The 27,862-nt window shown below is 41.7% G+C and overlaps 1 protein-coding gene and 1 pseudogene across 1 annotated transcript; one reads left to right on the forward strand and one right to left on the reverse strand.

Annotated features, from left to right (window-relative positions):
• Window positions 1–1,731: 1,731 nt before the first annotated feature.
• QPCT (glutaminyl-peptide cyclotransferase) lies at window positions 1,732–27,862 on the reverse strand. Its single transcript, XM_045828108.1, has 7 exons — window positions 27,649–27,862; window positions 20,366–20,512; window positions 14,343–14,621; window positions 10,253–10,429; window positions 7,759–7,858; window positions 3,274–3,390; window positions 1,732–2,048 (listed from the first exon to the last, which is right to left on the reverse strand). The coding sequence occupies exons 1-7, from the start codon at window positions 27,766–27,768 to the stop codon at window positions 1,903–1,905; spliced, it is 1,086 nt and encodes a 361-aa protein (XP_045684064.1). The 5' UTR covers window positions 27,769–27,862; the 3' UTR covers window positions 1,732–1,902.
• Window positions 3,541–4,728, forward strand: LOC123812132 (annotated as a pseudogene).

Consider the following 27,862-nt stretch of genomic DNA (forward strand, 5'->3'; position numbering starts at 1 on the left):
TTAGGCCCAGAAGCACTCATGTTCATTTCTGTCATACCCGTGCTGATGTAAAAACAGCTTTTGCTGTGGCAGAGAAACAGTTCTGCATGCAAATGTGTGCCTCTGGAGCCTGACGCTGTCAGCTGAATCCTAACAGCAGTGCTTTACAAATGCTCTCCCACATGGAGTGAATGGCCTATGGTGATTTCAAGACACAACTGTTGCTTTGCGTTTGGCATTAAGCATATTCTGTGAAGTTGGAGCCAGACTGCTTGTGTTCAAATCCCACCAATACCACTTATGAGCCGCGTGGTCTTGAAGAAGGCACTCTCTACATCATAAAATAGGGTTCATCATACCACCTACCCCTTAGGACTGTTGTGAGGAATGAGTTCATAAAAACATACAAAGCACTTTGGACACTGCCTGACATAGGCAGTACTCAATGTTAGCTCACAATAGTATTTAATTTACCAAGGCATGGCATGCTTTACATAATTTCAGAAGCAGATTTGTAAAATAAAATAAATCCTTGAAAACTCTAATTCTGTAAAATTTACAAACATGAAATTACTGATAATGTTTTATACATGTGTGTATATATATGATTATAGGATTCCACCTGTTCTTTTATATAATTATATAGCTAAAATTACATTAATTTTTTATAAAACTGGAAAGTATGTTTTGGTAAGTAAATTCTTTTCCCAATGACATCTTTGGTCATTGAACTTGAAGCTGCCATTGCTCCCCACTCAGCTGGTCTGTCTGCAGCCCTGCCTGGCCCCAGAACATTAACTCAGTGAGTATTTATTAATTGTCCTCTTAGAACAGGGAGCATGTGAAGAACAGAGGCCTCAGCTACATCTATATGGCAGAATCAATTTCCTAATTGTTTAACAGATCAAATTTGTATTTCTAGATCATTGTTTCCTATAACTAAAGAAAAATCCATGAATTCCTACATGTTTCCAGCCCAAACAATTTTGCTTCCATGAATCAGCTGAAAACAATATGCTAAAAGTAATTAACCCAACTTAAATAACATATAATTTAGCAACGAAAAAATTGTAACTACTGGGCCATGGCTCTGTCACTTAATATTGACTACAGGGGTCACACTCAACCATCTTTTTCTGTCTTCATCCCAACCCAAGATCAAAGCAGCAAGTAAATGCTGGTAGTTACATATATAATTGAACAGAAAAAACAGACAAAAACTTCTGTGCACACAGTTTGACTGTAACTGCACTCTTAAAAATCTGCATTGAAAATGTATGAGGAAAAACTAAAGATTGAATAAAGATTCTGTTAACATAATGGCATTATTGTTTTCTTTTTTCCATTTTCTATTTTTTGTTACTGACTATATTATTTTTAAAATAAAAATGTTAAATTTGTAAAACTCTATAAAAGTTGAACTATACTTTAAATCCTAAATTTTTTCATTTCTACAAAAAATTCACAACATGACATGTAATTCTGAATTAATATTAATTACATAAACCCTATAAAGATTTCTCAAAGAAATTTGAGAATCTTCAAACCACATCTCTGTGTTTGTATTATATGCAATAGGTTCCCCAGTAATAAGAAATCATCAAATCAAGGCTACATATTACCATTATATTTAAGTTCTATTCAGAAGACTGTGATACTGAGTATATAAACCCGATTCAGGTTCATAGTTTCTGTTTTCCTTACATTTCCCCTTTGTATCTCTAGATAAAAACTAACAAGAAATTGAAAGCATTATGTAAATCTAGGATTTATTAATTACATATTCAAAGCTACGTACATAATGAATCCCTGGGATAGAAACGTCCACACAGCATTGATCTGGAGTCAGATTATATATTTTAAATTGTACCTTGACTTTTGAATTCAACAACAGATGCAATTACCACAAACTAAATGAGAACATTACAAATGGAGATATTCCAACACAAAGGCTTGTATGATTTTGTTGAGATTGTCAATGGTTGTTTCATCCAAATTTTCTTCATTGTCATCCATGGTATGCCAGACTTCAGGGAAAGGAAATGCTATCAGATGCAAAACTGGAACACCTAATAAGAAAGAACCAACTTTTAATTAAGTGCATATTTAAACTAGAAAGTGTCACCTGGCAAGCAGGAGTCTGAGTGGGAGCTCTGTATCGTCCATATAAAGACAGCTGGTAAATCATCATCTTCTGTGTACGCCTTACATCTTACTCTTGTACTCCAAGGTCATTCATTCATTCATTAAACAATTGTTAATTAATTCAGTAAATAATTAGAAACCACCTACTATGTACAAGTCTCTATTCTAGAAGTTGAGGTTTCATCAGTAAAAAAGCAAGGCCCTGCCCATATGGAGCTTATATTCTGGTAGAGAAAGAAGCAAGTAAACAAATATAAAAAATAATGTTAGAAAGTGATGTGTTACAAATAATAAGAACATGAGGAAATAGAGAATGAGAGACAGACAGCAGGGCCGAGAGAGGTATTTAAGGTCAGGGAGGGAAGGCCTCTGTGAGAAGCTAACACTTAAACTGAGACATGCAACAAAGGAAAAGAAGCTGTGCAAAAATCTGGGGAGGAGCATTCAGGGCAGCACCACCAGCAAGTGCAAAGGCCCTGAGGTGGGAATGAGCTCAGCCAGCTTGAGGAACAGCGAGGAGCCCCATGTGGCTGGGTGGGAGCAACCCTGATTGGAGACAGATGTAGAAGGTGATGTTGAAGAAGGAGAACAGAGTCAGAAACTGGAGGCCCCTGCAGGTCATGGCAAAGATTTTTGGTCTTGTTCCACTTGATAGCAAGCCACCAGAGCTTGAAGGAGGAAAGTAACATAAACTCATTTACATTTAAAAAGATAACTCTCCATCTTATGTAACAACTAGGGAAGCAAGAGCAAACAAACACTGAAGATCAATTGAGTGGCTACTTCAAGAGTCCTTGCATTCATTTAAACTTGCACCGTTGACATGAAAGATATCGCTTCCTTATTAATCAGAAAACATCAGAGTAACACAGAATGTAAGAATACAGTCTGACTCGATGAAAGTGGTCAATGGAACATGAGCTTTCACACATATTCTAGGTATAGGAAAAAATACATAAATGTGTCCTTAAGGATTCCAAATCCCTCCCATGAGAAAATAGAAGCCATATGCCAATTGTTGGATGACTTAATTATTCGATTAATTACATTCAATGGTTCCTCACTCTTCTAGATCATTGCAAAAGCACATAAAATATAGTAAGTTAAAATGCACATGCACATGTACACATACATACACACACACATTACCTCTTCTTAAAAACGGAATATGGTCATCCTGAATCACACGTCCATAACCGTGATCCTGGAAATACTGCCTCTCCAAAGAATGGTCCTTGAGCAAACCTAATTCATGGAGTTCACGTTCTGCAGATGACAATTAAACAGTAGATGAGTATCTAGTTTTTATCTGATCAATACACAGAACGCATAAGGAGTTTGAAATCTTAGCACATGTGGCTGTTGTTTTTAAAATATGCAGCAGTGAGCACATGACAATAAACATCTGGGCTGAACATGGGTGTGTACATTTTTTTAGTAGTTCTGGGGTGTGAACGGTCACATGTGGCTGTAGCTTTACAAGTGAGAACATCCTTAGAGGTAGAAACTCAGTAGAACAATGGTGAGATAAAGAATGAGAAAACCAGAAAAAAATGGGAGAAGAAAATACAGATGTAGATACTTATACATCCAAGATCCTGTATGAAGAATACTTTAAGGAGAGGCTTCCCTGCTACTTGCTGGGAGAGAAGAACACTAGGAATCCCTTTCAGTGCCTTGGTTTCTGAACTGTCTCATAGAAGCCAGGCAGTCGGGGCAATTCAACCACAGCTCACAGAATTGGGATTCTGCAGGAATCCCAGTGCAGGCCAAGCACAGCAGCGCAAGGAACATGCTGGACGCTGATGGGGGACACCACCATGAGCCTGCACTCTCGAGCCTCTACTACATTTCATCATCCTGAGCATGGCCACACAGAGCAGTGGCATCCCTCTCCAGCGTGGTGTCCAGTGACCTTGACCCTGCTCCTTTTGTGCCTGGTGCTGCTGATTGGCCTGGCAGTGCTGGGGTTTGTGTTTTTTTCCATTCTACCAGCTCTCCAATACTCAGACAGCTTTTCTAAAATGGAAGGAAGATTAGGGAACCTCTCTCAACAGCTGCAATCTCTCCAAGCACAGAAGGGAAAGCTTGTAGAAACTTTGCTGCATGTGGCTGAAAAATTCTGTCATGAGCTTTAGAACAAAACTGGAGAGTCATAGGAGAGGTCCTTGCCCAGAAATGTGGAAATGGCATGGGGACAAATGCTACCAATCCTATGAAGAGAACAAGAGCTGGCAGGATCGTGACTATTTCTGTATTGCCGAGAGCTCAACCATGCTGGAGCTAAACGCACAAGAAGCACTGCGGTTTGCCACGCCTCACAGCTACTCTGAGTTTTACTGCTCTCACTGGATAGGGCTATCCTGCAATGGCAGGGACAAGACCTGGCTGTGGATGGATGGAATACCTTATGCTTCTGAACTGTTTAAGATTATAACAGGTATCACCCCCATAAGAGACAGGGATTGTGTAACCATCCTCAATGGAAAGGTTTCCTCAAAAAACTGCCAAGAGTTGAGGTGGTGTGCATGTGAAAAAATGGTGGCCACAGTCAAGCCAGAGAGACCCCTTAGCTTCTCTGAACCGCTACGTGGAGGTGATTGACTCTCCAGCTGCAACCACAGCTTCGCATTCCCTTCAGAGACACTGAGGACCAGAACAAAAGCCAGTCTCTGTATGTGCTCTTGGTTTCACACTGTTCTCTTTCATATGATCCGTGTCTATACAACAACTCAACAAAAGTTTGAGCCAAGCAACATCAACACAAAGGATATTCGAGACATAGAGAAATGGGAAAAAATCAGAAAAGGCCATCCTTCTGACTGCCACAAGAAGGATTTTCATGTTTCCTCCTCAAGATCACCAGCGCTTCTGAGCTTGGGAGTTCACAGACATATTTACCAGCACGAAGAAGTCCCGATTACATATCATCAGCTGGACCCAGAAACCCACAAATTATCCACCTCCTTGATTTTGAGATGACTTCCTAGTGTTCTTCCCTTTCTGCATCTAATGTCATTTCCCTTTTTCCATGTCTTCCTTAATATTCAGAGGAGTGAGAAACTTAAATGGAGGAAATGAATGTATGTAACATCCTTTGTACCAACCATCCATTAGTCCATGAGAAATTATCAGTCATTTCTCAGACTCTGCTACCAAATACACAACTAATTGATTTTGTTTGCTTAAGTTCTTTTTTCTCCCTTTTCAATCTCTCAGTAAAGCCTCCATCTGCTGTGTCTAAGGCGTGCTTCTCACCAGGCTGGTTCTCTTTATTAAAATCTTAACTTCTTATAAACATATCTCCCCATGCCCACTTGAGATCCCAATGATTGTCCCCTTCCTCCAGGAATTTCTTCCATGACAGAAGTATTCTCCACTCAGTTCCATGTCAGAATTCCTATCCCTGATGCTCCCTTCACAGAGATTGAAGACCAGAACAAAAGTCAGCCTGTTTATGTGCAAATGGAATAGTTTGGTTTTAGTTCGTATTTTCTTCCATTTGATCCATGTTTATACCTTTCAGGTACCAGAGATTTAATAATAATAAAGGTAAATAATGTGGAAAAAAGAACACCTTAACAGGAGATAGGGATAAAGTATATGGAATGGCCACTCTATGGAAGAGGGTTACCTGCTATGACCTGCATTAGTCTGCACTAGTGGTTCTCAAAGTGTGGTCCCTGACCAGGGCTGTCAGCATCATCTGGCAATTTGTTAAAAATGTAGATTATCTAGAGGTCCCACTGATTCGGGAACTCTGGGGATGGAGCCCGGCCGTTTGTGTTGTAACAAGCCCTCCAGGGGACGCACGCTATAGTTTGAGAACCATTGGCCCGCATTCCATCACTCAACGTCTTGTATCATGGAACCCACATATTATGTTACATGCTTACTTACAACATGAGTTCTGTGTTCTGAGATGATAATAGATCACAAGAAGAGGATAAGACAATGGAATAAAACTTATCAGGATAGCTGGGGACTTTTTAATTGCTAAATTTAAAGTGTAAAACTAGACCAAGTTGTAAGTGTGATGTGTTAGGAACGTGGAGAAAGCCCTTACCACCAACACCAAGAAATACTGTGTTTATTGGCACTTATAATTCTTTCATCTTAGGGTATAACTTTTCTTTACACAATCAGATATGGCTTGAAGTGTAAGTACCAGGAGGAGGGGGCAGCACAATGGGTTAAAAATACATTAAGATGCAAGGTACTGATATAAATTCATTCTGGTAGACAAAATAACTGCACAAAATCCTTGAATGAAGGCCAAACCCAATCTTTTTTTTTTTTGAGGCTACCATTAAAATAAGGAAAACATGCTATAAGAAAGAGACCCTCCCCTGGCTGGCGTAGCTCAGTGGATTGAGCACGGGCTGCGAACCAGTGTCACAGGTTCGATTCCCAGTCAGGGTACATGCCTGGGTTGCAGGCCATGGCCCCCAGCAACTGCACATTAATGTTTCTCTCTCTCTCTTTCTCTCTCCCTTCCCTCTCTAAAAATAAATAAATAAAAATCTTTAAAGAAAAAAAGAAAGAGACCCAAAAATCTCATATTAATAATACCAAAATAGCAATTCTTTCAAACAAGAAATGGAAATTTGCCAAAGGCAAGTATCTGAGATGCAGGTCAAGGTTTCTCTTGTAGTATTCTAGATCTGCGTACTGTCAAATTCTGAACTCGTGGCAAAAGTATGAGTTAAGATGGCAGCCCTTTTCCCACTGCTTAAAACTAAAACAATGCAATACTGCTCTAAGAATTTGTGTACCTAGAAAGGGATCCCTAGACTGAAGTTCTTGCCTCCAAAGCAGGCCTCCTGGCCTAGGTTTTATAACAAAGGCCTATCTCATTTTCATCTCTCCCTGATGTCAATTGCTTTTTTTGCTGTGTGGGTAGATAGGGGAGGGGTGTTTGAGTTTTGGGGGCGGGGAAGAGTGGAGGTATGAGGGGAAGGAGTTACTCTCCTTGTCCTTCCCTAAGCCCTGAGTCTCGCTCTTGAGCAGTAGATATCGCTGTTTCTTTGCCTGGCCTGGCCTGACCTGGCCTGGCTGCATCTGCTCTCACTGATTTGACTCTAAACCTACTCTTCAATGACCCTTGAAGGATCTTGGCATTCTCTTGCATCTTGATCTCTTACTCTTTTGGAAAATAGACAGAGACTGTACTAGATTTACCAAAAAAAATCATGTCTAGAAGAGGCAGAAAATAGAAGATGACAAAGGGATGAAAAGGAAGGAAAAACTAAAGAATATCTTCTGGTACCATTTTGAGAACATAACATTCCTCATTAGCCAACATGCTTTGCTTAGTAAAGTTTTCCCTAGAAATACATTTCATATACTCCAAACAGAACTCTGGGAAAATATTTTCAAACCATTTCTAAAAATATGCTAATAAGAAATATAGTATGTCTTCCTATCAAGGTTCAGTTTCATACAGGAAAGTAAAGTGGGCCTACTAAAAGAGATGAATAGGAACAATAAACTAATTCGTAAAGCAAGAAAAAAGTCCAGTGAAGTATGTTATATATTCAAACCATACACTTAAATCATAAAGTTTGAATTTTAAAATGTAGTGTTTGTCAGGAGGAGAAACCTGGTTGACTCTTTAATAACAGCGGTGCTTACCAATTGCTTGAAGTCTGTAAAACCATCTGGCAGACTTTGGAAAAAAGTTAGGAAATGTTGGGTTTGGAGCTCCAATTAAGTCTAGTAAGACTAATAAATCCTAAGAGAGAAAAAATATTATTTAATCACTGCCATCAAAACACATTTCATACTCATCCATGGAAAAAACAACAATCAGTCAAAACTAATGGCAGTTTAATAATTGAGAATAATCTAGGCAGCTGTATAAATAAACAAAAGGTTGAATAACATTGCAAGCTAACAATTTTGAAAAAGTTATTGCATCTTGATTTCTATTAAATGGCAAAGTATAGATTCTTTGTGTCTGGAATCCCAGAAGAATATCACTAAGGATAAATTATAAAGATCACATTTGGATAAGTATTTCATAGATTTAAAAAGAACACATTTAACTTTATTTCAGATAGGAATCCAAGACTGCCTGATCTTCTATTCCATTACAAATAGCCATTTTATCCTTTGTCTGTAATGACACAACCACCTCCAGGAGAACGTTTAGTAACTATGTACTTCTCAAAGCAGCATATAAAAACATTCCTTGACTAGGAGCCGTAGGACCTTATCTATGTCTCTGGATCTCCATTTCCCTTTCTGTCAAACCAGAAGCTCAAACTTGCTGGTCTCTAAAGTCCACTCAGGTCATAAGCTCTACAATTACACCAGTGCCCCTTGAATTGTTTGAGCCATAAAGCATCAGTAGACTTGAGGACTCCCTGAAGACTAACCCCTGGATTAAGAACTCCTGGTTTATGTAGATGAGATAATGTGTGGTAAATATCTAGTGTAGATTCTGGCACATGGTAGACAAATATTTGTAATTTATGATCTTAAACTCATAGTATCTGTTAATTCATGAATGATTAAATATACAGGGGTGGGCAAAAGTAGGTTTACAGTTGTTCATGTGGAAAAAGATATGCAGGTTGTGATGGTTACAATAGCTTTATTAACCCAAAAGAATGTCACTCACAACTCTACTTTGTCCCATCCCTGTATTCATTGAGAAAATAGGCTTGTTTGAAATCAGAAAATATTCACAAGGTTAGATAAGCTACTAAGACTTTGTTTCTGGAGGGAAAACATGGTCTTAACCATCACTATGGATTCTATATTTGCACTGATAAATATCATATTTTTTAGACCATAACACACACCTAGGTTTTAGAGGAGGAAAATAGGAAAAAAAAATTTTTGAAGCAAAAAAATGTGGTAAAATATCTAGTAACATAAATAACATATTTCACCAATGCAAATGTAAACCAAACTCAACAGCAGCATTAACCACCATTATTCCTCCCAAATGGGGGGCGGGGGTGCGTCTTATAGTCCAAAAATACGGTATCTTTGTCCTTCCTACTGATCAACCAGGTCTCTCCTCTTCTTCCGAATCCTTTTTAGCCACTTGGACGGAGGTGACTGAATGAGATGTTGACCGTATTCCCCTGCTCCATTATGAGCTGCCCATGGGCCATAGGATGGAGAGAATGCCAACATGGGATGTGACAGAGCCATAGAGGACATTTAATGTGGCCATGTGGACCCAGAGGGTAAAGGTCGGTCGTAGGGCACAGGACTGGAATGAGCGGAGGGGTTAGGAACAGTCTTGCTGTTCACAAGGTGAAGTGCATCAGTGATGCATGAAGGCGCAGGAAGAATGAAGACTTGAGGGTGGCATGAAGTCCCAAGCTGGAGTTAGTAAGGACTCAAGGTCAAATAGGGAAAGAATTCAAGAACGGGGTGAGGAACTAAGCTGGGGTGTGGGCACAAGAATGGGGATGAAAATGGGGTCAGGCACTGCACCCATCACTTGATAGTAAGAGCAGCATTTTGAGGCAGCATCAAAATGTCTCCACCCCCATGTCAAAAATACCACATCAAAATGTCACATACACACTTGGAGTCATTACAACGCTCCGAAGCCACTGAGGAAATTCCTCACTCCCATCCTCATACAACATCCCACTCCAGCTTCATCCGCCAGACCCTGGATCCTCAGGCTCTAGCCACGTCTCAGAGAAGGGACACTGTCTCCACCTCCACACAGACCGGGGAATGTGCTTCCATTGCACCAAACTGAATCTGACGTCTCCTCAAGCTGATGCTTTATACTCTTGTAACTAAACCTTTTTACGTTTCTGAAAAATTAATTTAAATTTTAAACTTTATGTTGATTTTCACATAAATAAAATAGTTTAATAAAAATAGTAAAATAATATTTTAATATTTAATTTATAAAATATTTAATATTTAATAATATTTTAATTAAGCTCAAATGTAAGTAACTACTAACCCAGAATCATTCTTTTTAGCTCTGGGATTCCTCAAAAACCCAGCTCCTGCCAAGGAATGTTCTATTATAAACACTCTGCTCCAAGGATGCTGTGGCACTTTTAGGTCTTTAATTGGCTTTAGTTTTGGCTTCCTGTGAGGCAGCGCCTGCAGCCGCAGCGCCACAGATACTACCCAAACTAACCATGCCGTGAAGTTGGTTGGTGTCTCTCGCTCCAGGGGGGTGTGGGGTCGATGCCATCTTTGTAGCTAAGTGCCGAGACCCATACAGAGAGTCCTGAGGAGACCAGTGAAGGAAAGCCTCTTCCCCGTCGAAGAAAATCAGCTGGAGTGACAGGTCTGGCTTGGAGTCTGAAACATTCTGGTAAAAAGAACAGTGAAAAGAGAGCAAAATGGCTGGTTAAAAAAAATAGCACACTTTCCTATTAGTGAAGAAAAGGAAGATAACAAAGTGAGTAAAACTAAGACAAAGTTTATTTTGCACCATTTCCTCTCCAAAAATCATCACACCTCTCATCGGTTTCCCCCCTATAAATCTCACCTTCACCCACTTCCCCCAAAAACAGAAGTCATACAGTTTTTTCTAACTCTTCAGAGAACTTTAAGGGGCCATCCAGAGATCCGCAAAGTTTGGCTGAAGCCATCGTACCCGCATGGCAGCTGGACCTCTTCTGCCTAACCCCCTTTCTCTCCCCTCGCTGCCACAGATGTTGAGCCCAGGCCCCTCCCTACGAAATGACCTAAATGCTAAATTCCATGTCAGATTGTGTATCCCAGGAAACCCAACCAGAACAACCGCATATCGTTTTTGCTTCTCCCCTGATTCGTCTGCATTTTTTCTAGTGAGTCTAGGTTCAAGGATCTGCCCTAGAATGCAACAGAGACACAAAGAGTAATAATTACAGCCTCGCCCTTGAAGAAACCTACACTTCAGTTGCGGGTAGGAAAGACAAAAGAAATACATGAGTATGGCCAAATGTGCCCAGGATCACAAACGTAAAATGAAACTCATCTGGGAATTGGATAGAATGAGAGGGTGAATCCTTGGGGTGTCAAAGAAGACTTCCTGCACGAGATGGTATTTCAGGAGAACTTAGGAGTGTGAGCAGGGTTCTGATGACTTTCCACTGTCTGACAACTCCCACCTTTCAGATTAGTCCTGCCAGTAACCTGACCTCCACAATCCACCAGCCCCACTGGAATCCCTAATCCATGGAGTCATTCTTTTTTTTTTTCAGAGTCCTTCACCCCCACGATGTCCTGACTTCATATTCTGCTTAAATTCCAGAGTCAATCATTCTAACCACTCCTTTGAAAGCACACTCAACTCCCATGCCTTGGCAAAAACATAACCCCAAGTCCAACTCCCTGCCTCTTTTGTGTCTGCACTCATGCAGCTAAACTTGGCTGGGGAAAAATATACATCCGTTTGCTCTCTGCACTGCACTAAAGTACTGAGGGAATGTGCTCCCATTGGACCAAACTGATTCTGATTTTTCCTTCACCTGTTATAGATGTAACTTCTCCTCTTTTCTCTGTGAGGATATTAAAAACTGTACCCCTAAAGTTATCTTCTGCTCCTTGTACTCTGTTTCCTCTGAGTTCATTTTTCAATTTGCATTATTTGTTTTGCTTGCTTTCTTTTGTGCTGGAGACTGTCCTCGAATGACTGGTCATCCTTTGTGTTCATTCATGTGAAAGAATAAGGTCCTATAACACTGATTAGAGACACACATGGTTGGCTTCACTTCAGGGCAATCCTGGCCCAGATGGTACTCTCACGGGGATGGTTTGTGTTCTCCAGAGAAGGATTTCCCAGTTTCCCGTGTGCCGGGTATAAGCCAGCTGCTGGCTTTCTCCTGCTGGAGGTGGGGAAAGGCCGGGGACCTCCCTGTTCACTTAGTCTCCTTGATTTCCATGAAGCATCTCAACACTGCCCTCTTCTTTATCTGGTGTCCCCACATATCCAGAATCTCCCTGGTTCAATTTCTCCAGAAAAAAAAAAAAACATTCTCTCCTCTCCCGCAAGAACACAGGTGGGGTGCTCATCTATTTGCCAGGTGTGGGGTGGAAACCGACATATCTAAGGGCTCCTTATATTTATCCACGCTCTCCTTCCCAGCCCCTGCGTCGCTTCTGCATTCCTTACTATCTGTGTGGCCTGATTTGTGAAGGTCTTCCAGTCCTTCTTCAAGGCAATACAATAAATGCCTAATTACCAACTATGTCAACATAGTTGGTGAATTATCTGCAGTCTTTCCCCATCCAACACCATCTCAGCTATTGCCACCCTAAACTCAGTGGCTTCAAACAACCATCATGTGTCCTCCGGGGTCTGTGAGTCAGCTGGGGGACTGCTGACCGAGGCTGGTTTGGGCTGGAGGAGCTCTGCTTCACTGCAGTCACCCCGGTTGGCTGTGCTCCATGTGCCTCTCCTCCTCCTCCGGGGACTGGCAGGGCACGCCCTTCTCCTGGTGGTGGCAAAAGCAAGAGGGAGCCAGCCCACCTGCACAAGTACATTTCTAGCCTCTGCTTGTGTCACATCGACGAGCATCCCATTGGCCAAGACATGCCAAATAACCAAGCCCAGAGTCAAGGAATGATAAAGTACAACCTGCTACAGGGGGAGGGCACAGCAAAGTCATAAGGCAAAAAATGTGAATATAACCTTATTACTGGAGTGGGGAGGGCTGCAAAGACCTGGAACAATAATCCAGCCTACTCTCCAGTCCTCTCCAGGTCACATTCCACCACCACCCACCTCATCCATGACAGCTGAAGAACTTAAAATGACCCCTTCACACCGATTAAGTTAAACTGAAAGAAAAAACCTGGCACTCTCAATGTTTGGATCCAAAACTAGCCCTTTTAAAAATTTGTCTATGTCAGTGATTACCTCTATTCGCAAGGATAAGGAAGAGAATGCACATGTGTTTTTTAATGGGGAATGCTGCCCAACAACTCACTCAGCCCTTTCTACCAAGAGCAAGTATGAACTACAAGGAAAGGCAAGGAGCTCCCCCAGAGAAAACACAGCCACATCACAGCCTGTGCCTTTAAGTCAGACTTCATTTCATTTCATGTCCTTACACTGGAATGAAAATATGAAAAAATGAAACAGTTATATCAGCTTCTGAACTCCCTCACTCAGTTGCTGGGGGAAAAAAGCAGGGTAGAGTTAGGGGGTGGAGGGATTGAGCAAAAAAAAAAAAAAAGAAAAAGGACTCATGGACATGAACGACAGGGTGGTGAATGCTGGGGGCAGAACAACTGTTATAAGGGGACTCAATGGCAATAGGAAAAAATATAATAAAGATTGTATATTAAAAAAAGAATTCATACAAAGAAAAAAAGCAGGGTGGAGCAGGGGACAAAAACAACACAGAAGATCCAGAAAACAAAAAGAAATAAAAAAAACAGTGAAAAAGATACCGAGAGGTTATAAACAGTTCTTGCTTTCTTCAAGTTCAGCATATCCAGCAAAAATAGCACCAAATATCTCTATTCCTTCCATTACAAGATAAACCTTTTACTTCTTTATCCCCATTGTACCAAAGGCTGGCCCCTTCATAAAGCTCTGAGGGGGAAAAAGGCATTCGTTGCCTGTGAACAAAGTTTTTTGTTTTTGCTTTGTTGTGTTTACTTGGTTATGAGTGATATCTGAACAAAATGTCTTCATCTAGTTCAGCACTTTTTTCCAATATACCCTTAAGAACACAGAGACTGAAATAACATCTGAGAGTCCCTGAAGTATTCTGAGCTGAGAGCACAAGAAAAGCTCTGCTATGCTACATAAAATTGAGCCGAGATTCACAGATAATAACAATAATGCATTTTTGCTTCATGCTTTTCCTCTTGCTATGTCTGAATTACTCACTCTCCAGAGCCACCACCTCTCAGATCAGAAGGTTCTGATGTCCTCGGCTCCATAAATGAGAAGAAATAAACAGTGCTCACACAGATGCCTGTACCAACCTTCTGCCGTCTTCATTTCTCACAAAGAAATTTGCACTTAACTTAATGTGCATTCAAAACTAATGAATTCATAATTCAGGTGTCAGTTAATGAATTTACTGCCACATACCTCAGGTTAACAATGTAATCTGCCAATTAATATTCACTCAAACTCATACCATTTTGCAAACAATTAATACAAAATGTACTGAAAGTCTACATTTCAAAATGGCCTTCTCATCCCCCCAAGCACTCTAAAAGTCACTCTGAGTTACTCTAATGCGTTTTATCCCAGGAATCTATGAGAGGGAAATGGGTACCTTCAAGGAAAGGAGTTGTTTGTCTAAGGCGCGAGCAAGTTCCAGCATCATCGCGCATGGCACAGCTGAGTCAGTGGCTCCCACGAACACCCTGTTGTCCCAGTGGTGAAAAAACTTGGAGTCGTAGTGACAGGCGAGGACCAAGTGTCGTCTAGCAGCGGGATTGAGGGTGCTGATGATATTTGAGAAAGACCGATACCCATAGGGTGTCTGACCCAAGAAGGTGTCTACTTCCAAGACCCAGTCAGCTTGAAGTCTCTGGATTCTCTGCATGATGTGCTGATGAGAACAAAAAACAAAACTTCAGATTGAGACAGGTTGTGTTTGTTCAACATCACTTAAAATTTTTATATACTGCCTTTCAAATGAATGCAATACGTGCCTTTTTAATTAATAGCAAGGATGTGTAAAGGAAAAGGTAATCTTCGCCCTCTCCCTCAATATTCCCCGTGCCCATTGTTAATATTATTAATGTTAAGAGTTTGATGTATATCTTCCCTTTGTTTATACAAATGTATATTAACACACAAACACAGACATTTGGCAGAGGGGCGTATGTTTTTATAGGAATAGAATCCTGTTCTTCTCACTTAACAATCTAACCTGAACATTTCTACATGTCAGGAGACAGAGATCCAGTTCGGTGTGTCTAAAGTACACTTGCAATTTTTCTAGGAGGCTAAGAGGGCGTGTTTGAGAAATCAGATATACAGGGACCTACTGGTGTCAACTTCTACTCTATGCTGTTTGAAGACAAGCACAGCATATGGTAGCTCTTTGGGTCCCCAGTGCGTAGCGTGTGCCCCAAGTCCAGCAAATGTAATGAACACCGACAAAAAACACAGATGCTCCCCTGCTAAGGATAATATAAAGAGTCCCACAACAAGGGGATGGTTGGGGGATGGTTGAGGTCCTGCCAATTCCAAGGATCAATAGGCAACTCTGAACCATAGTAACTATCAAGCAGTTTCCCTTCTGCACTCAAGGAGGGTCCAGACCTGTTGCATAAACTGATAAAAATAATAAAGAATCTATTTCCTCATCTCTCTTGGTTATCTTAGGCCTTATGAGCAACACGGCAAACGACGAGATAAAATAGCAAAAGGCCAAGAAACTTCACCATAGGGACTGGAAGGGTCTTCTTTAAGAATCTCGAATTCATGCTGTGAGAAATGATGGGTGAGTTCCTTACTGCTCCATCGGCCCTTTCCTGCCTTTATTTGCCCTTTACCTCATTTTTTCTCACAGGGTTCCATTTATTTTACTTTCTTTTGAAATATTTACATCTTTGCAGGTTGTCTTAAAGGGTCCTTTTTTAAAGTCAAGTGACAAACTAACCATCCACATAACCAGCGATCTGTTCCACAATTAACATCAGTGAGGATGGACCTTGAGATGATAAACAAATAACAGAATAAGTGGAAAAGAATGGGAGATTTTTTTTTCTTCTTCCAAGGAAATACAAAATTTTCCAGCCTTGCCAAGTCCTGTGTGGCCTCCTGCCCTAACTAATGTGACATGACACGTAGGCAAGGGCCTTGGAAAAACCATGGCAGGAAACCTCCAGGAAGAGGAGAACTAAACCAGGGGGGTGGGCGGGGGCGGGGGAACAGCGACTCTGCAGTAGATCCTGCAAAAGCCAAATAAACACAATTTCTCTAGCTATCCACTTTCTGCTCTCTGCCGTGAGGCAGACTGTGGCCTAAGTAGCACGCATACACAGTACCTTACCTTCTTCTCTTGCAGGTTGACAAGTCGTCTTTTCATATAACGGAAAGAAAGGCTTAGAATCTTTTTGAAATCATCATTTCTACTTCATTTATTCTGTTATTCTCTACAATTCTTAGTTTTGGGCTTTGCTCACAGTTGACCATCGGTAAATATGGGTTGACTGTAATTAATAAACTATTTTTTCATTCTTTACGAAATATTTTTATTTTTAATTATAAATTATTCTCAGTGAGAATATATAAAATTATATGGTATAGAACATTAGTAGTCTGAATAGAGACAAGGCACTGTGCACCTAAGACAAGCTTTATACAGAATTTGAAAATAAGTTATCCCGACTTGAGGAAAAACTTTTTTCCATGGAAGGGGTCATCTTAAAAAAAAAAGGCATGTATTCCAGAACATCTGGTATCCAGATGATGAACTGCTCCATAAAATGTCTTCAGCACCAATAGCAGACTGAATGCTTACACAATTAATTGGGATTTAAAAATATATACGTTAGTTTTGCTCAGCTACACAAACTCCTTTCTCAACTACTAATCCAGTCGTGATAATTTCTGATATCTACATGGACAGTAAAATCCTCAAAAGCATCAGCAAATGCCCCAGAAAGAATTTGCCCTAAAATAATCTTTTTTATTCAGTATAAATATTTTTTATTTGCCTTAGCAACTAATTTCTTTATAAACAATCAAACTGGCTGCATAATCTAATTACATCACAAATATCCCTCATTGTTGTGCTTTTGGCTTCCAGGCTTAATCTGCAAACTCTCACTACAATTCTGTGGAGCAGGCTCCCCAAACTACTGCTCTTCTCACTAGAATGCCCCTAAGTGGGGAGTGCTTGGCAATGCAGGGGCGGGGGTTGGGTGGGGGCTGCGAGCGTTGAGTCTAAAGCTGCTGTGCTTCCCTCACTCTGGGGAGCAAAAACCTGGGCCGACTAGCCATACTCAAATGCGTTAGAGTGCAGGCTCTATTGTGGATTATTATATACCTATTTTTCAAAATGGGGAAGACAAAGGGGTGACTGGATGGAGACAGAGAGAAATAAAGATAGAGACTGAGTAGAGAGAGAAAGTACAGGATCTAAAGACAGAGGTGGAGAACAGGAGAAAGAAAGACGAAGAGATGGGGTGAAGAAGGTGGAGGGAGAGAAAAAAGATGAAGGCAAATATGACTCCAGGGTGGGGGGAGGTAGGGGAGAATTTCGGTTAACATTAGTGAATGATCCTGGGTCTAATTGATCAGCTTAAATCCTCGTGTCCAGGTTCTGAGAAACAATGCCATTAGTAGACCAGGTCTGTTTGGAGGAAGCAGACTCTGCTATATTTGCATTAAACTTGCAGACAGACCCTTGTCAGGATGCTGAATCCCACTGCTGGGGGCTTCCCACACCTCTTCCTCCCTGGGTGCGCCACTTACTGCTCTCTCAGTCTCCAAGCCGAGGGCTCTCCCTGCAGGGCCCTTCACTGGGCCACACATGCCTTTCACAAAAGAGGCCATACCTTTCAGCTTCTCTGATGCACTGAGCATTTATTGGGGACTTTAACCCCGAAATTTCCAGCTTGCCTCTTTTAGACAAAGTTTCTGGCTTGCTCCTTAGTGAGACTTTTTCATCCTGATTTTTTAATTTATATTTTTCTTATCTCAGCTAGAAATTACTAAAACAATTAACCCTCAATTTAATGCCTTCAAGTTATTTACTTTACAAATAAATTATCTCCTCAAATACTAATATTCTAAGAATCCAATAGGCAGCTCCAGGCTCATTGGTCAGAGATAATAAGAATGCAGACTAAGGGATCTTGTTCGTATATTCCTCTCTGAAAGAGGATCCACAGCAATGCACATCATTGAGAACTATAAAAATCAATTCACTAATTTTATATCAAGTCCACATTTTTTTTAGATTTGAGAGTCCTGCCTAGTTACAACGCTGAAACTGGGTAAATTATAAAAAATCTAGTCTAGTGCTCACAAAGGCCTCAGAAGAAAAAATAAATTTTCCACCATTCTTGTATAAAATTAGTTCTGAGTAAAAGGTACTAATTCAAATAAAGGTCATTAGTCTAGTTCCCTCATAATAACTCAAGTGCCATCCACCTGATCATCAAAAGTGGAAACCCTTTATCTTTCACAGCTTAGGGGGCAGCTGTCTAAAAACTCATGGTGCAGCCCTGGAGGGCATGGCTCAGCTGGTTGTGTGTCATCCGAGAAGTGAAAGGTCACTTGTTCTATTCTGGTCAGGGCACGCCTGGGCTGCAGGCACGGTCCTTGTCAAGGCGTGTGCAAAGGGCAACTGATCGGTGTTTCTCTCCCTCTCATCTTCTTCCCTTCCCCTCTCTCTAAGAATAAATACAATCTTAAAAAAAAAAAGAAAAAAGCTCATGGTGATTTTCTTCTCAAAAAATTATATCGAACCTCTTAAGTGAGATTTCTAACACAACCACCCTGTTAGGCTCAACACATTCTAAAATATTGTCAATAAATTCCTCATTTGTCACCACCTCGTATGACATAGAAAATATTACAGTAAAAATTTAAATGAATTTGTATTTTAATCACAACAGTATGTGTGCATGTTATTGGTGCCGTATAATCTATTAAAGCTAGGTAAAGGTCAAGATAGCAATAGTTGTGTCCGTGGTCTTCTAGAGGGCCCAGGTGGGGGACCTCAGCTCTGAGCATGCATGTATGTTTCTGGGTACACACAGCCTGAGGAGCAAATTGTATGGGGAAATGAAAAAGATTGAATTGAGTATTAGAGACCTAGATCATTTCTAATGAGGAACTGGGGATTTTGGAAAGCCCCAATAAGCGCCCCAAGCTGCTTCTTAAAAAAAAACAAACAAACAAACAAACAAAAAAAAACCTTAGGAGATGAGACCCAGGGCATATCACTAAAATGAGTGGTATGTACCTCACTCTCTAACACAGGCCCAAGTAGACAGACGCACAGCCAGAGACGCTTGTGAGCGCACACCACCGAGCTACCCCCACTCCCGGCATCCCTTCTCTGGGGGTGAGATGGAGAAGTCAAGCAGTCCGAATTTGGTCCACGTTCTGACCTCATCACTGGTAAGCGTGTAATCTTGAGCAAATTCATTTGGGTCTTAATCTGTAGCACTCCCATGATAGCATTGTTGTGAGGACTGAATGAGATCATCCACACGAAGAACTCCGTACCGTGTCTGACCTCAAAACAGTGCTTGGTGAAAGCCCACCATCATCATTATTATTACTTATTCTGCCTAAAAGGTAGAAAGAACGAAGGTGCTCTTCGGGCCTCCACCATCTAATTCCTTAGGGAAGCAGGAGCTGTTTGGATGGAAAGCAAGCAGTGAATGGAGTAACAGACAGTGGCTGTCTGCGCTAAGCTTGAGGGGCAGAAGCTGTGTGCTGGGTAAAACAGTGGCTGGCCTGACAGCTGCGCTGCTGGCTCTGCAGGGGTCACTCTGTCACAGCACTGGGGCCTGAAGAGTTAGGCAGATATAGTACTGTCGGAGGAGGCTATGAGGGGCCAGTCTCTGTCACTGCTTCTCAAGCTGCCTCTTGAAATGAGACTAGTTTGGGGAAGGAAAAAAGAGTCATTCAGGGTAGAGACCATTAAGGAGGCAAAGAAATATGCAAGGTCTAGCCCAGCCTATGGCTCATTATGTTTGTGTGTATAAGATGCCATATAGATATAGATATCTATGGCATTATAGATATATGGCATTATAGATGTATATGTGCATCTTTATGTTTGTGTATGTCAATGCTACATATATGTGGCATTTTATATGTATATATTTAATATAAATATACAAGTACAATATTTATTTATTTATGTATTGCCATGGGTCAGAGTCAGAAGCTTGAGAAGCGCTGCGCTGGAGAAAGTGGCTGATCTTCACTCTCCCTCCAGGGAGGATACAATTTCCCAAAGGGGAATGAGGGCCTGGGAGGACAGGAACCCACTCCTGGGCCAGCACTGTCAAGCAAGGATGGTCTAAGTTGTTAATGTTTGGGTCCAAGGGGTTGCTATAGAAATGATCAAGCATTGAACATTAGGACAATGTGGTACCCCACACAGAGATTTCACACCTAAATGGGTTTATTAACATGTAACACTACACAAAACGGACATTTACTCTCAGTTGTTTGGTTTTCCCGGTTGCTTATTTTGGTGAACAAAAGATTGGAACGCAGATCTAAACATCAGAGAACTCTGAACTTTGAATATGTTGTCTCTCACGTGAAAGCAAAGCATTAGACAGCCTTCGGGTCTGTGTGCTGCGTGCTCACCTGGCGAACAGCATAGCTTCCGGGGGATCCCGGGTATCGCTCTATCAGCAGTGGTCGCAGGTCATGCTGCCACATGCCAGAGATGCTGGTGCCTTCTGCAACTTGCTGAAGAGACGATGAATTCAGAATGGCTGGTTGGTGATAATTCTGAGGATTAAACAGCATTATTTAACTGGCTCTCATTTTATAATATGTTTAAGACTTACCCTGAGATGTTTCCAATTGAAAAATACTGACTTTCAACCTTGAAATGATAGCTCTTGTTATACAAGCCACATTAAATTAGTCAAATTAAAAATTGACCCCTTAGATCTTGAAGGTTAAACTGATTTTTTGGCAGCTTATTTTAAAAACAAAGTTAATACAATGCTTTGAACCTAAAAATGAATATTTAATACTTATTTCCTGTGTAAGCTTTAATAACTTCTGGTACAATTGCTTTGTAAAACTAAGATTTTAAAATATCAATTATACATCTCCCGTTCTTAAGAAACCTCAATATTTTAAAAACTGTAGACAACAAAACAATATATTCTATTAACATAATTGCTTTTAAAAAGACAGTGTGGTGTTACTGAATAAGCACTGTCTTGGAAACAGAGAAGCTGGATTCAAAGCTGCCTACTGCCTTTTATACGTTGTATTATCTTAGGCAGGTCCCTTAACTTCTCATTCCCCTCAAAAACTAATAAGGGAATTTAAGCTGTGCCTGCATTGTCCAATACAGTAGCCACTCGCCACTTACAACAATTAAGCTCTTGAAATGTAGCTAGTCAAACTGAGATGTGCTTTAAGTATAATACAGACACTAGATTTCAAAGATTCTGTATGAATTACAAAATGTCTCATTAATAATTTTTATAGTGATGACATATAGAAATGATAATTTTTGATATATTGAGTTACACAAAATACATTAAAATTATTTTTACTTGTCACTTTTTACATTTTTAATATAGCTACTAGAAATTTTTAAGTTTCATATGTGCTTCTCATTATTTATTTCTCTTGATAGCTCTAACCTACACCAGTGTTACAATTCCTTTCAGCCAGAGCGCGATGATTCCATAACCCAATAAATAATATACTTTTATCTTCAGATAAAATTATTTTAATATTATTTAATGCCCACATTCTTAAGTACACTGATATATTAGTTAAGTGAAACTTGAACAGATATATAAACATAACATTCAAATTTGTAATTTGGATATTACTCCATACTTTTGTTACTAGCAGTGATGAATCATTCATTCATCCTACAGGCTTGTCAGATACTCAATGACAAAATATTACTCCTCCCCACAGGGAGGTGAATGGTTTGATCAGATGATTTCTTCCCTAAGGGGAATGATGAAGGTAACATAGAAACATTAAGGTCTTGGAGTGCAAAACAGAAATTGGGGCAGACTTGTCTACTCTACAGTCTTTGCAGGGGCCAGTGTTCACTGAATATGTCGAAGTAATCACATAGGTTATTTCATTCCATGTCGCATACTCCATGTGGCTGGTGAGAAACTGTGGAATTCAAGAATGCTTATTGCCTAATTACTTATACTCATCTACACTTGGATATGTCTCAGCGTTACTCTTCAGTATCATCGTGCAAAGGGCATGGGGTATGAGTTCAGACAAACTCTCTCAACCCAGCCCCCTCACCACTCACCAGCTGTAACTCTGGCGAGGTTACTTGCTCTCATTAAGGCTCAATTTCCTCATCTGTATAATGGAGGTAATAACATCTACTTCTTAGGTTAATTAGAATTAAGTGAGCTAACACATGTAAACTGCCAGAGTAAATATTCAATAAGTTTTGGTTCTATTGCCTTCCATCAAACACAAAAGGGTTAAGAGCTGGAAAGACCACTTAGAGATGATCTAGATCAACCTCCTTGATTGATTGATTCATGTTAGTGGAAACTGAAGTTCACAGAAACCAGATGATTTTCCCACGGTGGCGGGAGAGTTACTGGGAAGTCCATGGAAAGATCCCTGTGCTGTGGATTCCCGACCCCGTGCTAGTGCAGCGCTGCCTCCCTCCCTCATCTCTGCACTTCCCATTTACTCCCACACGTTGATGCTGTGCCTGAACATCTTAAGGTTTGTGTTTGTTCACTGGTAATACACTTTTAAATACATTTTCTTAATAAACTTGCCACTGCAGCCTTTAAGTTACGTGGTCCCTCTACAGTCAAAGTTCATCCATGTTAACTTCTAAACAGCACTTCGAGAAGAACGCTAAAGCTAAAAGGCAAACCACTGGAAATGGAAGAAGGGAAAAGAATAAAATGGTGTCAAGAAGTCAGAAGATTTATGTGGTTAATTATTATTTAACCCAGCCAACAGCCAACGAGAGCTTATCCAGTCTCTCCTGCTGAACCACATGCCCCAGGCAGGGGCACTCACCCCAGCGCACCAGGCTTCAGTCGCTCTGGCACCCTCCCAGGCCGCAGAGCAGTGTCAAGCTGTCCTCCGCTGGGGCCTTCGCATCTACAGTAACTTTTCCCTTCCTCTTCACCTGGTGGTAGCTTAGAGGCCACTTCCTTCAGTTTTTACTTGTTTAATGTCTGATTTCATACAAGGTGTCAGCTCCAAGAGGGCAAAACTCTCTTATTTTCCACTCTTTTCCTAGCTCATATTGAGCACTCAATAAATATTGGGTGAATTCATCAAATAAGGAAGTGACAGGTGATTATCTTTCTAAAACTATCTTCACTAAGACTGTGTTTACATAGTAAAGGAAAATGGGCTTTTTGCTGTCATAAAGATCTAGTTGAATGCACAAGCAATTATAAAGACAGGAGGGACAGGTGGCTGCCTGCGGCAAGTGACCAGGAAATGCTATAGTTCAATATTGGTGAGCTTTGTTCTTTTTGAATTTCTAATAGTCAATGCTTGTGATGACTTAGAGTTGGGTTGGCCCAGGGCAGTCATTGTGACGATCAAGAACTACTGTTTCAAAAGCTGTTTGAACTGTGACTCCTTTTCTAATGATTGACATTTTTGCCATCCCACACCCTACTTGGTCGCTGTGCATGAGGTCATGTCCACAGCAAAAGGAAATCAAGTTCATGTTTTAATGGGCAATTTATGGAGTCTTGAAAGAGTTCTTAAGGGATTTCGGGGGGGGGGGGGGGGGGGGGGAGAAACAAAGCAAACAATCCTCCAGGATCTTTAGATGTAACACGGTTGACAAATATCACCCGAAAACTGCTTAATGGATGAATAAAGGGTAAGTTCTGCAAACAGGTCCCCCTGAACATAGAGGCTGGCATGGATTCCTCAGTCTCCTGGGCTCAACCACTTAATTCATGTACTTTCATAAAAAGCCCTCCCCTCTCTCTACCCCCCTGGGAGGAAAGATTCCCCTGTGAAATCACAGAGAGAAAAGCTTCCCAGTCAGGGAAGGATAGAGGGGGGAACAACCACAGTTAATGACTTAAGTCCTTCTATTCATTAAAGCCCTGTATGGAGAAGCATTTGACGTCTCTAACCTAAATGACACTCATTCAATTTTTATGGAGACTCCCTCTCTGAACTCAATAAATATAAATGTATACGTGGAGATGAGAGGAAGGAAAACGAGGAGAAACCTGGAGGAGAAAGTGTGGGCTGGACGTGAGCAAAGTAAATGAGGCAGAAATAGTGTTGAGCCAATGTTAAGTACAAAAGCCCAAATTATTCTAGGTTCAGTTCAGTTCAAAGACCCATGGCCAATTTTCTGTCAGTATAGGAACTCTCAGAGGAATGAGTCTCCGTGACAGCCCCTGCCTTGTCTTTTCACCCAGGCAGAAAGGACAATAAGTCTGCTTTGGGTGACAAAAATCTTTCAGCTAAAAAGTTGTGAACCAGATATCCTGAAGCATCTCCTCCAGGCTAATCACAGGGTGCCCAGCCAAAGAGGGTTTTAATTACATAATTGGTAGGGCTGGCCCAGCTTGCAGAGGGATTTGAGGTTCCAAACCTTTGAATTAAAGGGAGATCGTTACAGAAGCTCGGCCGATTCAATTCCAGTTTCCATCCCCTATGAGAATCTCCCAACAGCACTCCAAGTTAACACCTGTGTCTACCTGTAAATTCAACCCAGCCAGCATTTCCTGAACTGCTGGGATGCCACTGACATTACAAATGCAGTGTGGAAGAGTAGGGACTGAAAAAGATCAAGTTACGTCTTCTTTCAATGCAAGCAGGCATCTATCTAAAAGCAAAGCAGTGTAGGTTTTGAACAATTTAGACTCAAATTCCAGCCCCCTGACTTAAGAGCTGTGACTAGGGCAAGCTTCCTTATCTGTAAAAGGGATATCATAGTACTTACTGTAGTAAATGTTCACAATGGGATATTTTATCTTTTCCCCCCCACCAACGCCCAGCCTACCACTGACCTCCCTGACCCTGCCTTGAAGGCTCTGTTGCTCTTTCCATGGAATCATGGTAGGTACAAGGGGAGATGAATGACTAAGGACTTGTAGAGCCCTAGAGAAGGGGAGCCGTAAGATCTTTTAGAATACACGTGGCTCTAGAAGCAGAGGAATGTGAAATGCTGGGGAGAGCAGTAACAGTTCGCCAGCACTGATCTTGAAGGAGGACTCCTAGGCGAGGACTACCCTCCTGTATGTGGTTGCTTCTGTTCAAAGAATATGTCCCTCCAACCCTAGTATGACTTGAACTGGGAGAGAGAGAGAAGAAATTAAAACACCAAAATGGTTAACAGCAATTATCCCTGAATGTCGGATTATGGGATAATAGTTTTCTTTTTGGTGTACTTTTCTATATTTTCCTAGTTTTCTAAAATGAGCACATGTGAACTTTACAATTGGGAGACTTCAAGAGAAGCCATAATTTTCAATGTGTTGGAACTAATAGCTTCCCTTTAAAAATATATACATATATGGAGCCCTCAACATTTTCGCACCTAAGAGAGGACCAATTTCATGAGATTCTGTTTAATAGCTGGTTGGCGAGGTTGTACTAAAGGAAGATGGTAGTAAGATGGGGGACTGGGGAAGGCAGGATTCAAAAGGAGCAATTTTGGAATATGGGCTAACCCCAAGAATAATGAACTTTAACCTCTATAAAGGAGATTAGGGAAAGGGAGAAATAGGGCATGAGAGAAGAGAAAGTTCCAAAAACAAATTACCTATTTTGGAACTCCATTTAAGGCCCACCCTGACCCAGAGACCAGTAAATAAGCTCTTCCTCTGGCCCTCGAATTGCCCCGGGCAGCCCCACACTACTTCCCTAGTTGGTCACTGTTCCTGAATCATGAGCCAGGACTCATCTTCCCTGGAGAAGGAAGCGGAGGAGGGAAGGAGAGATGAGGGCTCTTCAGTTCACTGGTGCAATTGTGGCCAAGTCTCTTTATCTGTAAGCTGGGGATAAATGTACCCTCACAAGGGCACTGTGAGGTCCATGATACTGCTTCTATGGAGAAATTGCTTGCAAGTTTCAAATAATCAAAATCACCATCTTTTGAACACAACCATAAACTAGGTTTGAACTGCTTTTACATATTACATGCCACTGAAAAGAGACACACCTTTATTTCACGGCCAAGAAGATGGATTTCAAAACCGATGGTTTACCACACCTCACCTTTTGGCAGACCAGTGTACCAAGAGCACACCTCACAGCTAGAGAATGTATATGCCATAGAAAGCAGGAAGGCATGTATTTTAATGGTGACTAATTGTTTTCCCAGGCTGCAAGATGCACTGGCGCCCTGGAGGACTTTACGAAGGCCTACAGCAAAAGGAGGGAGGAGACCAGGAATCGGGAATTACCGCAGCTGAGTTTGCCATTTGTTCCCTTGCTTGCACCATCTTCCTGGAAAGCATCTGGTGTCCCAAGACCGCAGTGATTAGAAGTTGCTCAAAATAAATATAACAGAGACTTGTGCTTTAAAAGACATTTCCCAAAAGTTAAATTCTCGTGTGTTTAAACACTTTAAGAATCCAGCACCTTCTGCCACCCACAAGTACAACCTGCCTGCAAATGATCCCTTCAGAGCCGCGCATTGAAACTGTTCTCATCTCATTTCCTCGGGTCCACTTAGACGGATCAGGAAGACAGACTTGGTGCGTCTCCACAGTCTGGTTCTTCACACCCTCTTTCCAATTTCTGACCAGGAAGGTACTCACAGTGAAGAGAAGGAAAGGATTTGCTTGTGTGCCTCAGTGTTCCTCAATGAATGTTATACTTACTGATGAAGTTGTTTTTCTTATAATGAAATTATTCTTGAGTTGACTTCCTGCGTTCCCACCCAGCTCCCTTTGGCTGAGGGTCTCCGTGTGTACGAGGTCCTAATTCAGCCTAACTCAGGGCACGGAAGTGGGCTGCTCATATTCACATGCTCGTGGTTAGGGGGGGCCAGCACAGGAAAAGGGCCTATGCCTTTTCCAGTGTGCTCTGTATTTCAAACATGTGAGTATATACAGGCATATTGCAAGCATTTAAAAGGTCTCTTCAACAACACTTGAAAAGTTTGTATCTCTTCACTTTGCTGCTTTCTTGGTATCTTTAAGAACATACCATTTTACTCCAATACCATTCACATTTGCACAAGTCCCTAGCAATTTCATGATTTCAAAACTGTTACACAAGAAAGGGAAATAATTGTGAACTACTTACTTCACACAGAGGGCACTTGCAAAGCACTTTTATTCTAAGTTCCTTATATGAAGTTTTCACCTACGACTAAATACACTGCTCTGACAATTGCGTTTAACTCATTTTTAAGACAAAAAAAAAATTAAGTCAGGCAGTTCTTCAGTTCAGTTCCTTGATTTGGAACCCGCTTAAAAATCTAAAAGGGAATAACAATAACACAAGGAAACTTCAACGTCCCCAAGGCGTCCTGGGATGCAGCGGTGCGGGGAGCGTGGGCACACCCCCAGGAGTGTCCTGCATGGAGGCTGCCGGGAGTGGGGCGACCTCTGGCCTCGTGGGTCCCGAGTGGGCAGTGGCATGTCTTTGCGCCCTCCTCTCCCTGCCGGCCACCGCCGGCGAGACACACTTTCTGCGCCTGTCAGTATCCGCATCAGACACAGCCGAAGGGAGGCCAGTGACATCACCCAGCTGCCTAGTCGTCTGCGAGGCCTGAGAGGTACCCCAGCGAGGATGCAGACCCTCGACTCCTCAGGGCGCCCGAGAAGGCACGGCTGCCTGGGCCGGGGATCGGTGCTCCAACCCTCCTCCCTCCCTGCCTAGGTGGGGCTCGCCCGGCCCCAGGTCCCGGCACCTGGCAAAAGCCGCCCAGGTACAATCGCGCAACAGCAGCCCCTCACCTTCTCCTGGGTCCAGGCTGCCGCGCTTCGATTGATCCCCGGGGTTGCCAGGGGCAGGGTGGCCAGCAGCAGCAGCAGGTGGCGGGTGCTCAGAACGCGCGGGTCCCCGCCGCCTGCCATCTCTCCGAGGACGTCTGCCCACGGGTTCCCTGGGCCGCCGGCGGTCACGAGCCCGGGAACGCGCGTCCTTCTCTTTTCCTCTTCTCCACCCTGG

The sequence above is a fragment of the Phyllostomus hastatus genome, unplaced genomic scaffold, assembly GCF_019186645.2.
Source record: "Phyllostomus hastatus isolate PE091 unplaced genomic scaffold, TTU_PhHast_1.1 phas_scaffold_78, whole genome shotgun sequence".
Taxonomy (NCBI): domain Eukaryota; kingdom Metazoa; phylum Chordata; class Mammalia; order Chiroptera; family Phyllostomidae; genus Phyllostomus; species Phyllostomus hastatus.